Below are 13,381 nucleotides of genomic sequence, written 5' to 3' on the forward strand. Positions count from 1 at the left end.
GATAGTATGATTAATAATAAATCATAGGTAAATAAAAATCTGAATGTGCAAAATTTCTAATGACATTCTCTTCAAAAACAGTCAAGTCATTAAAAACGTAGATAAATAATTTTGTAGTGCAATTATGTCGATAGCATTTAGCAACACACGTGCTAAATTATATCTTTCAATAGACGTGACAACTCTGAGCCGACTCAACAGTTCAGTTCAGTTAGTCTTCAACCGTTGAGCAACTCAGCAACTAAATTAGCAGTTCAAGGTACAATGATGGACAAATATACCGACAATCTGCAAGCCAATGGATGACTTGCAGCTCAAAATACAAATAATAAAAATTGAACTGATCTGTGAGCCAGTCATTGATCTGCGTCGCACGAGTGAACCGTGATCTGATCAGCAAACCATTTTTATTCGATTTAACCATATCTAGTTACTATAACAGTTGTTGTATAGGACGTTATTAACCGTATGCACTAATTCTAAACAAAAATTATTCTCATCCCATTAAATTACTTTGAAATAACTATTACTAATAAGATGTTGCTCCCGACTTCGTCCGCGTGGAATTAAAAAATAATAAAAAAAAACATACCCTATGTTACTTACTAAAAAATTACCTTTCTAACGGTGTAACAATTTTTAAAATCGGTCCAGTAGTTTTTGAGTTCAATGCATACAAAAATACAAATGTTTACTCTTTATAACTTGCTTTCGCTCGCGACTCCGGACCCGGACCGTAGACTTAAAAAAAAACAAAACTGGTTAGCCTATGTGTTCCTCCAGACTATTCTCTGCATCTATTCCAAATGTCATCGAGATCCGATCAGCTGTTTAGGCTACAAACTCTAACAAATATCTGTCCATACAAACTTTCGCATTTATAACATTAGTAAGATACCTGTATTTGACAGAGATCCTTATACATACTCGAAGCATCAATTACATCTACAAATGTTTTTCGTTTCAAATCCCAATACTTCTTTTGTCTTGTCTCTTCGTTTATATCATCAATGATGTTCAGTTGTTTAGTTTTTAATTCTGACGCCCATAAATCGATTAATATTCTCAAAAATTTAATCATTCGAACCACGTAAATTATATTCAAATCGTTTATTAACAATGTAACAACAACAAATCCGTAAAATAATTCGAAATTTGTAATTCGTACATGAATAAATACGATAATGAAATGAAACACGATTGTTATAACAACATACAACCAATTGAAAATTGTTATTTTTTTGCAAAAACCATCAGAGGTTATACATTTCTTGATATTTTTAATTTTAATAATAAAATCCACATTAGTTTCACAATGAACAACATTCATATATGAGTTAAGGAGGTAACTAAATGCGTAAACGCAAAAATTCACCATAAGTAACGTCAACAAAACAACATCCAGTTTAAAAATGCCTTCATCTAAGAAGATTACAATAAAATACGTTGTAATAAAAACTACAGAACTACATAATGATATAAAATTAACAAAACGGCTATTAGAAGTTATAAAATTATATCTAATACTATATTTAGTGGATAAAGTAACATAATGAAGTAAGTTCAAAGGTCGCAAGAACAATTGAATATCTCTTTCAATGGAATTATCTAAAAAGATTTCATTAGGACTATAATTTAATACATATTTCATCTTGAAAACAATTATTAAATACTATTTTAAACATAGATCTTAGCTGACCACGATATTGCGTACAAATAAAACAGTTTCTTGATTTCGTTTCAATTAAGATAATGGATACGATGTTAATTTGTTTTAACTCGAAATACTAATTGACATGAATATTGTTTTTCAAAACATAATATATTTGAAAGATATAATTAGTTTTCGATTCAATAAATCAATCACACTTCGTACTAATCGTACTAATATAATAAATGCGAAAGTTTAGATGGATGGATGTTTGTTAGAGTTTGTAGCCTAAACGGCTGAACATTTTTTTAATGAAATTTGTTACAGATTTAGAGGATAGTTTGGAAGAACAGATTTTTATTCCACGTGAACGGATTCGCGGTTGAAAGCTAGTTAATAATAAACAGACAAGGAAATATTTGTGTTGACCGTTATGTAAAGGGTGATGATAATGATAATAAATAAATAAATAAATAAATAAAATAACATTTAATCTTATGAAATCTTTACCATTCTAGTTCTTCATTTATTTTGTCATGATGATGACAAAACAAATGAAGAACTAGAAGGGTATAACATAGAAGCAAAACAAACAATTTAGAGACATATACATTTTATTAGATACCATAAACAAATTGATTTGAATACAATTTTGATTCCATAGACAAAACAAATGAAATTAAAAAATTAAAACAATCTGCCGCAACCACAACCACTGTTGTAACCTAAACCTGCGTATGAGATACCATCAGCGAATCCCAGACCAGTACCGATAGCATCTTCATTCAGAATACGAACATCACCAGACCCACAGCCGTATGCCACCGCGCCCGCACCTGCTGACGGTACCGCACCCTCCAAGTACGTAGTACCCAAGAATGGTAACTCACCAATCACAGCAAGAATACCTGCATACTCATTCTCTGATATAACAGATACCCCACTAGGAGGTGCTGCGGAGTAGCTTCGGATAGCAAAACCACCGCCATCGGCAGCGGATACTATAGCTTCATAATCACTACCCAATACCCCGCAAGATCTGGGCAGTGGATATTCATTGTAAGTCAGTCCATTACCACAGCTGCCGATGTTGTAGGAGTTACGGAGGTGGCAAGCGCCGTACACATTCTGAAACATTAAAAAATCAAAAGTGATTATCACACACTAGCGCCTCTGCCTGTTAGAAATTAAAAGTAATTAAAAGATATAGCCTGACAGCTTTTTAATGGTGAAAGAATTTTTGAAATTGGTTTAATAGTTTTTGATTTATTTCAATATCTACGTAAATACAAAAAAAAATCAGAAAAACGAATTTTACCACTTTATAATATTAGTGTAGTGACTAGATATAATACAAGTCAGTATAGATTGATGGAGACGTTTTTGGTACAGAATGTTACTATGGAATGGAGATGCATACAAAGCTCCATACATACTTCCATTCCGTGTAAAATCATGTGGAATATTAAACTGATAGTGAATACGAAAATACCTGAATAGTTCCTGCAACTGTACACGCCAGAAGAACGAAGTAAGCGGCCATTTTGCGTATGTTTTTCGAGTTGTGATCCCGGAATGAAAATGACACATTTCTACTACGCTTTTATAGTCAAATAAATTACAAAATTAAATTGCATTTTGCTAATATTTCGTCAAAACAAACGTGATGATAATAAGTATAATAGCATAAACTGCAATGCAAATAAATAAAAGAAAACTTTCAAAATAACCAAATCTAATGGAGTAGGAAAAATCCCCCAAGGAAATTTAGTAACCTAACTTTTTTTTTATAATAATATAAGGTGGCAAACGAGCAAGCGGCCGTCTGAATCCACCGTAATGGAAAGCGACCGCTGCCCATAGACATCCGCAATTGCAGATGCGTTGCCTACCCTTAATTGACGGAGGAGGAGACACACATAAAGGAGAAGATCATATAGATAGAATTCAAGAGGTATCTTTCACCTTAAATCTCAAAAAAGTTGCATCAACCTCTGAAATGCCTAACAGTAAAGATAGATACAAATAAATTTCTTTTCACTAACACTAACAATACCGTTATAATGCAAGAATTAAATGTTTTGCAACTTTTCGCCTACGATAATAATTTTTGTATAAAAGGGAATGCAAATCATCAAATGTCATACGAATTAACCGTAAACAAACATGTCTTCACTTACCTTCTTCCTCGTGATTGTTGGCTTCCAAGCTGTGGTACAGGTAAAAACAATTTTCTTTTTTTTTAAAACTTATTTATTTATGTTGTTATATGCCATGTCGTTTCTTTTTGATTTTAATCAAAAGCATTATGGGTCTCAAATCCATGTAACCTACTTCAGAAGAGTCATTGATTTTAATTGCATTTATTTTAATCTATGATTAATTTAACAGACCACATTCGGCCAGTGTCTTGGTAATTATCCGTTAAATGGATTTGGTAATTACGAAACTGGTTGCGGTCGTCACGGCTTTGGAACTACCTTGGGCTATGGAATACCTGAAGCTATCGGAGGATATGGTGGAGAAGGTATTGGTGATTTGGATGTAGCTGGTGAGCTAGCGGTAGCGGGAATTACCGCTGTTGCTGGACAAGTCCCGATATTGGGCGCAGTCCAATTCGGAGGCGAAGTGCCAGCAGCTGGCATCGTTACCATTTCTGGAAGGTGCGGTTGTGATTGCAATGGTTCCCCGTTGTTTTAAAGCATTTTCAAAATAAACATTTGAACAATTCCTGTCTGTTTTAATTTAATTTTTTATGTCGTTGCTACAATAGGACATAGAAACTACAAATTCATACATATCATTTTGCAAATTAGTTAAACAATTGTTATTAAAAATGCATTAGGATTTCAGTTACAAATAATTTGATCGGCAACTTTTTCGTAACTCATAGCAATTTGCGATAGTCACGTATTTTCAGATTCAGTTGTATAACAAATGCAATGCAAAAGTAAATTCATAATTTTGTAATTTTGCCAGGAAACTATTAAAATAGTATCTATTAGCAGCTTTGCCTTTGTAGAATGAATAGAAAAATCAAATAATAAAGCTTTTTAACACTTTCTGTAACAACATTGATACACTTGAAGTAGAGGAGTAATTCTGCTCATACCTTTTTATAACAGAGAAAAAACATTTCACAATAAAAGATTTCTATCGAGAAAAAATAATTTATCTGAAAATTACTGTCATTTGCAACGTCAGATTGACAATGACAAGTTGTCAGTTCAATTCAGCTCGGTCTATATCGTATCGGTTGGCAAAAAAAGTGCTTGTTTTTAAATATAGCGCCTAATTTTGGTATTTTACTACTAGTGGTTTAAAGTTATATACCTTACATAAAGGAATATATAAAATGTTAAAAGCTGTTATATTAATAGGAGGACCTCAAAAAGGTATTTGTTTAACATTGCCAACGTCACCGGCTTTTGTTATCTCTTGTGTAAAAAATTACAATGATCATATTTCATAGTAAACATCAGTCGAAGTCCCTAATAATGTATTTAAAGCATGCTATACAAAGAGACAAAACAAAACATCGACATCAATTGGTTACTTCATAAAATCCCGCGTAATTCTCAGGTCAAATGGGAGGAATTCAAAATCGTCTTGTTTAAAATTTAAAACTTTTTCAGAATCGTTACATTGTGTGAACAACGAAATTAACAAACTAAATTATTTCGCACTAGCTGTTGCTCGCGACTTCGTCCGCTTGACAATTAAAAAATATATAAAACATACAGCCTATATTACTAACTAATAACGTAGCTTTTTAATGGTGTAAGAATTTTAGAAACCGCCCAATGGTTTTTGAGTTATTTTAATACATACAAAAATATAAATCTTTCCTCTTTATAATATTAGTATAGATAAACATGGACAGTAATAGTATTTAAAAATTGAATTCTTAAAGACCATTATATGTGTGTGTAAAAACAAACTGTGTCTCTAATGACCTCCAAGAATTTTTTATATTTTTTATTTAGGTACCAGGTTTCGTCCACTATCATTGGATACACCAAAACCGCTGTTCCCAATAGCTGGTCTGCCATTGATACAGCATCATATAGCAGCATGTGCTCAGCTAGAAGAATGCAAGGAGATTTTAATTATTGGCTCCTACACTACAACTCATATGATGCAATTTGTTACTGATATGCAAAAGGAATATCATGTTATTATTAGGTGAGAAATATTGCAAAATACAGTATTATATAAGACTAGCTGTTGCCCGCAACTCCGTCAGCGTGTAATTAAAAAAAAGACAAAAGCAAGCCTCTGTGTTCTTCCAGACTATCCTCTACATCTAAACCAAATTTCATCGAGATCCCTTCAGCTGTTTAGGCTCCAAACTCTAATGCTATCTTAACCAAATTAAACATTGCATACAAAACTATCTTTATCAATGTCATTAAATTTGTCCCATGATTATACAATATGTTCCCCTGGACTCTCTGTGTGGAATTCTATTTTTTTTTCTAAGACTGACTTCTATGCTCAACATCTATGTAGACTACAGTCTAGAAGAATATATATGCTATCAAAGCTAGCAATAAGCTATGAAATTTCAATGAGATCCGTTCAGCCACTTAGGCTGTAAACTCAGTCAAAATAATTACCCATTTAAACATTTGCATATAATTTAAGGCAGATTAACAATGTTACTGTTAACCTATGTTATTTAGTTTTTTATGTACAGGAGAACCTTGATAACTTAAAGTCCAAGCGAAACACAAAATATTTTAAGTTAAAGAGGTTTTAAGTTATCAAGGGTCTATGTTGTAGAGGTTTTGGGCTCTGATGAGAAGGGAAAATATAATTTTTTGAAGTTATAGAGGTTTTTAGGTTACCGAGGTTTAAGTTATTGAGGTTCTACTGTATATTTTCAGATATTTACAAGAGTTTACAGCATTGGGTACTGGGGGAGGTCTCTATCACTTCAGAGATCAAGTGCGGGCAGGCAACCCGAGTGCATTCTTCTTACTAAATGGTGATGTTTGTGCCGACTTTCCCCTGAAGGAATTATGGACCTTCCATGAAGAGCGGCAGAATGCTTTGGTAAGTTATTTGGTGAACTCCTTAAAACTAGTTTAAATCTTTAAAGCACTGGTTAAAATAATTGAATTTAGTGTAAAAAGTGCAAAATAACTATATTTTCAACACTAATGGTATTGAAAAGTAATCATTATGTTTGTTAAAATGATAAAATAGTTAGTACTTCACTATTTATTATTTTTAAAAGGGTGTTATTTCCTGTAATACACCAAAAAGTTTTGTACATGTATTTTATATTCTTAGTTTGTACTAAGAATCACATCACATTGTTGTGACCATACTTCTCACTTTGGGAGGGATAGTCCCACTTTTGCAAATAGAGTAGTGACGCCTTTTAACTAAAACACAATTTTTTTTTGTGTAAAAATTTGATCACAGTATATATATCAGATTCCCTTAACATGTCATCATTTCAATTTTAACTCTGCTGAAGCAATCCATTTAACCTATCCATAAATCCTTTCAGGTAACAATAATGGGTACGGAAGCAACCCGTCAACAATCAATTCACTATGGTTGTATGGTGCGTGAGGCGTCAACGAAAGCTGTAACACATTATGTAGAGAAACCAAATACATATGTATCGACACTAATCAACTGCGGTGTGTATGTATGTTCATTGCAAGTTTTCCATACAATGGCTGAAGCGTTACAGAAGAAACAAGATGGATATTACAGGTAATGTCATACTAAATATCTTTCTGAATTGCCTTTGGTTTTTTATTAATAGATTGTTTATAAATTACCAATTATATTTATTACTATTACCATTCCAGCCAAACTTTAGACTTGCATGTAAAAAATCCATCTTCTTACTAATAATATAAATGCGAAAGTTTTGATGGATGGTTTGTTAGAGTTTGTAGCCTAAACTGCTGAATGGATCTCATTGAAATTTGATGAAGATGTATTGGATACAGAACACAGAGCCTATTTACATTTCTTTTTTTAACCCTTAAAAGCATGATAATGCATTTATACATCAGATTTTACTTCTTTACCTAATTGGCCATTTAGAAAAAACATTTTTTTCTTTATTCTACCCTTAATCTATGTTCAATTTACTGCCAGTTCCAATTTATGGTATTTAAAAAGAAAAAATCGTGCATTTAAGAATTAAAAAGCACGCGGATGGAATGGCGGGCGAGAGCTAGTAGATAATAAACGATATTGTTAGCTTGTGTATAACTATAATTTCTGATTTCCATTGAATTCGACCTTAAACAATTTAAAATCGATTGCAAGGTTTGACCTTTGTGAGTAATATTGACCTTGTTCTATTCTTTTATCTTTATTTAGCACTTTAATGGGTATAAATTCCAGTTTTTGAGCCAAAATTTTTATTATTGTTTAGTATTTGTTATAGTGCGAGTGGACAAAATGGTTCTCATCCTGGTTATATGTCATGGGAACAAGATGTGTTAGCATTGCTCGCGGGGACAAATAAACTATTTGCTATGCAGGTAATCTATACTTATATTATGCAGAGGAATTATTTGTATTTTTGTATTGGAATAACTCAAAAAACAAATGAAGGTAGAGGAAGACCGGAAAATATGGATGGATTGTGTAAAAGAGGATATGCTTAAGAAAGGAGTGGATTCAGATATGACGGCTGATAGATGTATGGAAGAGCACATACTGTGCCGACCCTCCATAACGGATGAGGGCAAGTTAATGAAATAACTCAAAAACTACTCGGCCGATTTTTTTAATTCTTTCACCATTACAATAATATATCTGTGAGTAACGTTGGTTGTATTTTTTTATTATTGTTTTAACACGGACGAAGTCGCGATAAAAGCTAGTAACCAATAAAATATCTGTATTTATTCCAGGTTAATAACTGGTGGTCTCAAGTGAAGACCGCCGGCTCTACGATATACGCTAACAGACATTACCTAGAGTTAAATAAACAAAAGCAGACAGACCCTCCCTGCCAGATATTGCCCGATGTCTTCTTACATCCTTCTGCCGTGGTAGACAGCACCGCTGTGGTGAGTAGGGGTTTAACACATAGGAGGTTTTTACCGCAATTTGTATTAATGAATTAAATAATTGTATAATAAAATATGTTTTTATTTATAATATTATAAATATGATAATATTAAAAAATATGCCCTTGTCTATATTTTTGAAAGTCTATGTTTTTGACCGACTTCCCAAAAGAAGGAGGTACTCAATTCGTCTGTATGTTTTTTAATAAACCTAATAGACGGGTTTATACTGTAAAGCAGTAAACACGCTAACCTGAATTCGCCGAAATAGCGGAGAGACGCCCATTAACACCCGCAATTACAATTGTCCCCTACCCAAATCAATAATCAATGGGGAGGAGATGCATAATTTTATTTCCCCTTCCTCTATCACCGTCAAATCAATTTTCTTTTCCTATACTTTCTAAACTTTTAAAACGTAACAGTGTAGATTCAATAGCCTAATTTAGTCATTCCTAGCACAAGCCTAGAGCTTAGTTGGAATGGTAAAAAAAAGAACTCGCTTTCACACAAAATCTGTTTGCGTTGAATTAAAAAAAATAAAAGTAAGTAGCCTATGTGATCCTTTACATCTATGACAAATTTCATCGAGATCCATTAAGCAGTTTAGGCTAAAAACTCTAATATCCATCCATCTGAACTTTCGTATTCTTAATACTATAAAGATAAAGAAATATCTACTAATATTAAAAAAAGCATGTTTTTTTGTTTGTTTTTAGATAGGACCGAACGTGTCAATAGGCGCGGGTGTGACTGTGAAGGCGGGAGTTAGGGTCAAAGAATCTATTATTCTCAATAATGCGACTATAAACGAACACGCCCTAGTCATGTATTCTATAGGTAAGTGTCAAGCGCCAAACATTCATATTCAGGGAGGTTTTTAGGGCGTTAGAGTGGATGTGTTCAGGGCGTTAGAGTGGATGTGTTCAGGGCGTTAGAGTGGATGTGTTCAGGGCGTTAGAGTGGATGTGTTCAGGGCGTTAGCGTGGAGGTTTTTAGGGCGTTAGAGTGGGGGTTTTGGGCGTTAAAGTGTAGGGTTTAGGCAACACGGAGAAGTAAAACTTTGTGTCGTAGTTCTAGAAGATTACTAATTACTAAACTAAATACGTTGACAACGCGCAAGGAATGCTATCTATCAGAGAAGAAAATTGTCATTTATGACACATGACATATGCGTTCCGATTCACACTTGTGTCGGACTTTAACCCGTTTAAAAAAAGATTGAATTATAAATGAGTTTTTTTTATTCGAGGTTTAACGTTAATCTCGTTTATCTAATTCAGTAAAATTATTATTGACAGTTGGTCAAGATGCCTCAGTAGGGGAGTGGTCACGTTTGGAAGGAACCCCTTCAGATCCCGACCCTAACAAACCCTTCGCCAAAATGGACAACCGGCCCTTATTCAATACAGACGGACGACTCAATCCTTCAATTACTATATTAGGTAAGTAACTCTGATCACCTATTATTTAAAAAAAAATAGGTAATTTATTAAAAAAAAAAAGTACTTGGTTAACTTTACTCCTAACAATCCAAAGCAAAAAATGATTTTAATTTCTATATAAACAAATTGTTATTTTCTCTACTACTTAAAAATAAGTAAGTAAGTAATCTAACATTACTAGTACCTAAAAATTATATATCCATTACAAAAACTACAAAAACATGCGAGGACAAGAAATTACAAGTACATAAGATAGAAAGAGATAGATAATAGTTTGTCAACTCCACAGTTGAATGACTTGTATCGCAGCTGGACTTATATGTATCCAAATTTATATATCCACAATATCCCTTATAAGCGATTATGGATAAGGGATAAATATTTAATTTTTTCCTAAGGTGCGGGCGTGGTGGTCCCCGGTGAGACGATACTTCTAAACTCTATAGTGTTACCGCACAAACTTCTCACTAGAAGCTTCAAACACGAAATTATTTTATAATAATTATTATTATTTATGTCCACAACACAATATTTTAATAACCCATATATGCCTCCAGTTTTTGAGTCGGTGGCACTAAATGTGTTAAAAGATTTATATTGGCGACTAAATAAATAGAAAGGAAAGGAAGAAAGTTTCTCCTATCCCTTTCCTATGACTCCTATCTCTATAGAATTTCTCTATAGCTTTGGTTGAATTTAATTTTTTTTTTTCATACATATTCCTATGTAATTTTATCCATTCTAGACGTCCTTTTTCTAATCTAGAATGTTCTTGTATCCCATTTTAATGTTTTCATAAAGCAATCTTAAGTTTATGACTATTAAAAGCTGCCAGAAAAGCTTCCTTAGTAAGATCCGGCTCGAAGGACCACTTGTTTGATTCTAATATTCTCTATATATGATGTATTTAGGAGAAAATAAATTTTGTTAACTTGTATTTGTAAGAAAAAGGAATTCAAAAATGTAGAAATTGCAAAAAAGAAAAGGTATTTTGAAAGTCTGACATAAAAGCTGCGAGCGGCACGCACTAGCTTCGTTTTATTACTGTAAAATTTAATTTAAGCACAAATAATTTTATACAATCGTTTTAGTTGGAACTTACCTTTATTTGATTGGTTTTTCTGAGATATTTTAAAATTAGTATGTTTTTTAGTATCTGGTCTCAAATTATTATAGGCCAATTACCATCCCTTATCTAGTGGAATTTAAAAAAATGTGTTTTCTAACTAGCCTTGCGATACGATCTATTTAGCAAAACTATGATCAGGCATATTTAAAAATGATATATTCCAATGTTATTCAAAATGACACTTTCAAAAACTAGAAATAAATCAACGATATTTTTAATACCATATATGAAAACTGGTTGTGAGGGTTACGTCTATTATGAACATACTTATGTACAAAAATCATACTAATATTATAAATACGAAAGTTTAGATGTATGGATGTTGGATGTAGCCTAAACGGCTTAACGGATTTCGATAAATTTTGATAAGGATGTAGAGGATAGTCTGGAAGACCACATTGGCGACTCACTTTTGTTTTTAAATCCCACGCGGACCGAGTCGCGGGCGATAGCTTGTGTAATATAATAGTTAATACAAATATGTTAAAATTGTAAATATACATTTTATTCCTACCAAAGTTTGCACAATATTTGAATTGTTATTTTTATAAGACAAATGGAATTAAACGAAATAGAATTTAACTTTTTTCTATTTTTTCTAATAGAAACCTGTTCCTTTTTCCTTTATTAACAATCAAAGAGGCATTAAAATAGAAATTAAATTAAAAAGTAAAGGATTGTGAAATAAAAATGGTGAATTATTAAATTAAATATTTTTATTGTCCTTTAGACATAACTTAAATCTAATAATACCAATAATTTAATAGTAATAATTCGTCATATCACATTGAACTGTCAAAATGTGACAAGTAAAATTTGACAGCTAAAAGTCACTACTGCAGCGACACGTGAACACATATAGTCATCTCTTTCACTCACTTGGACAAGAGACAACAATACGTATTAATAATGATATAGACAAAGATATCTGACCCGGGCATAATTCAAACTAATGATGACAGCACACTAACGCCCTCCTATCAACGTCAAACTATCACAAAATCCTTTTTATACTGTGTTGTACTTTTGTACTGTCGTATTTTTTCTTTTGTGACATTTTATTTGTCTATTTCACATAGAAAACTGTGGTAAGCATCTCAACGGGCCAAATATCTTTGTTTGACTATACTGTACGATCCCACAAGTCATAATTTGTCTGTTGTATTTATGACTTAGTTAATATAACTAAAAGTCATTTAAATTTTAAGTGGATGTCGTTTTGTTCGTTTATTTATTTTGCATAATTGAGGGTTCAGTCAAGTTTTTTCTAAATTTTTGAACTAGTCTGACTAATGTAGCTTATTTAACTATAATTTGTTATGCTTGGTTTAAAAAAAATGGTCTGAGTCATATTTTTTTTACTTCTCAAATTAAATAACGATTCATAATGGTCTTATATTTAAATATCTTAGTTTATTTGTGATGTTATGTAAATAATTGAAACTGATTTTATTAATTTCATAGCATTTTTTAAATTATCACAATAGACCCGAAAACTCGAGTAAAAGATTACTAGTGAGGTACCCTATGCTATCAAATCGATAAAATCAAGTTCTTTAATACTGTCACTATAAATAATTATAAATTAAAATACATTAATTAAATCTATAATTTATTAAGTAACTTCGAGTTAAGGCACAGTCAATCTAAATTAAAAAAAAATACTATTACAGTCTACTAGTTTGCTTCCCCGCTTCCGGGTCTTTCCTCTTCTCCTTCTTTCTATCTAGAATAGCGTAGATCTCCTCTATGGTACGGTCTTTTGTCTCTGGCACGTATAGAACAGTGTAGAACGTGCCAAGGAAACAGACCATAGAAAACATTATAAAGACCCAGTGGATTCCCAGCAGTTTGAGAAGAGGGTCGTAGGCTTTTGTTTGTAGAAAGTCACTGAGAGCGTCTACACTACTAACGAATGACGTCACCATTCCACGATGCTGGAAACAGGAGAAAAAAAAACAATTTAAAATCAGAAAACTCACTTTTTTTTGTTAATAGCTTGCACTAATTTCTCGACTGCCAGTATTGTTTCTTCATAAGGATACAATAAAAGAATGCCATATAATGTCTTTTTGAAGACCCAAAGCATCTTTGGGTCATCAAA

The 13,381-nt window shown here is 32.4% G+C and overlaps 4 protein-coding genes across 5 annotated transcripts in view; 2 read left to right on the forward strand and 2 right to left on the reverse strand.

Moving 5' to 3' along the window:
- Nucleotides 1–2,338: 2,338 nt before the first annotated feature.
- Nucleotides 2,339–3,194, reverse strand: LOC106103100 (chorion class B protein PC10-like). The gene is made up of 2 exons (XM_013282766.1): nucleotides 3,144–3,194; nucleotides 2,339–2,779 (listed from the first exon to the last, which is right to left on the reverse strand). Exons 1-2 carry the CDS (start codon nucleotides 3,192–3,194, stop codon nucleotides 2,339–2,341), a joined length of 492 nt encoding a protein of 163 aa, XP_013138220.1.
- A 623-nt stretch (nucleotides 3,195–3,817) lies between these two features.
- Nucleotides 3,818–4,351, forward strand: LOC106103101 (chorion class CA protein ERA.2-like). The gene is made up of 2 exons (XM_013282767.1): nucleotides 3,818–3,871; nucleotides 4,043–4,351. The coding sequence occupies exons 1-2, from the start codon at nucleotides 3,818–3,820 to the stop codon at nucleotides 4,349–4,351; spliced, it is 363 nt and encodes a 120-aa protein (XP_013138221.1).
- A 517-nt stretch (nucleotides 4,352–4,868) lies between these two features.
- Nucleotides 4,869–11,628, forward strand: LOC106103110 (mannose-1-phosphate guanyltransferase alpha-A). 2 transcript variants are annotated; one of them, XM_013282776.1, is made up of 9 exons: nucleotides 4,869–5,046; nucleotides 5,638–5,836; nucleotides 6,541–6,709; nucleotides 7,173–7,384; nucleotides 8,061–8,169; nucleotides 8,545–8,703; nucleotides 9,423–9,543; nucleotides 10,005–10,148; nucleotides 10,547–11,628. In XM_013282776.1, the coding sequence occupies exons 1-9, from the start codon at nucleotides 5,007–5,009 to the stop codon at nucleotides 10,645–10,647; spliced, it is 1,254 nt and encodes a 417-aa protein (XP_013138230.1). In that variant the 5' UTR covers nucleotides 4,869–5,006; the 3' UTR covers nucleotides 10,648–11,628. The 2 variants fall into 2 exon arrangements, with proteins under 2 accessions (XP_013138230.1, XP_013138231.1); XM_013282777.1 differs by having other exon boundaries at nucleotides 8,073–8,169.
- Nucleotides 11,629–12,876: 1,248 nt separating this feature from the next.
- LOC106103149 (solute carrier family 2, facilitated glucose transporter member 8-like) overlaps nucleotides 12,877–13,381 on the reverse strand; it is a 25,076-nt gene continuing 24,571 nt past the window's right edge. Inside the window, 1 exon segment of the mRNA XM_013282822.1 lies at nucleotides 12,877–13,366. Within this exon segment, the coding sequence (XP_013138276.1) occupies nucleotides 12,945–13,366 (422 nt within the window). The 3' untranslated portion in view covers nucleotides 12,877–12,944.

The sequence above is a fragment of the Papilio polytes genome, unplaced genomic scaffold (genome assembly GCF_000836215.1).
Source record: "Papilio polytes unplaced genomic scaffold, Ppol_1.0 DF823868.1, whole genome shotgun sequence".
In the NCBI taxonomy this organism is placed as follows: Eukaryota; Metazoa; Arthropoda; class Insecta; order Lepidoptera; family Papilionidae; genus Papilio; species Papilio polytes.

Bases quoted from the DNA above. Each gene is read 5' to 3' on its own strand.
- LOC106103101 (XM_013282767.1), top strand. From the start codon at position 3,818: ATGTCTTCACTTACCTTCTTCCTCGTGATTGTTGGCTTCCAAGCTGTG. The intron at 3,872-4,042 runs GTAAAAACAATT...TTAATTTAACAG, and splicing joins GCTTCCAAGCTGTGGTACAG to ACCACATTCGGCCAGTGTCT.
- LOC106103100 (XM_013282766.1), bottom strand. From the start codon at position 3,194: ATGGCCGCTTACTTCGTTCTTCTGGCGTGTACAGTTGCAGGAACTATT. The intron at 2,780-3,143 runs GTATTTTCGTAT...TTAATGTTTCAG, and splicing joins CAGTTGCAGGAACTATTCAG to AATGTGTACGGCGCTTGCCA.
- LOC106103110 (XM_013282776.1), top strand. From the start codon at position 5,007: ATGTTAAAAGCTGTTATATTAATAGGAGGACCTCAAAAAG. The intron at 8,170-8,544 runs GTAATCTATACT...TATTTATTCCAG, and splicing joins ATAAACTATTTGCTATGCAG to GTTAATAACTGGTGGTCTCA. The intron at 9,544-10,004 runs GTAAGTGTCAAG...TATTATTGACAG, and splicing joins CCTAGTCATGTATTCTATAG to TTGGTCAAGATGCCTCAGTA.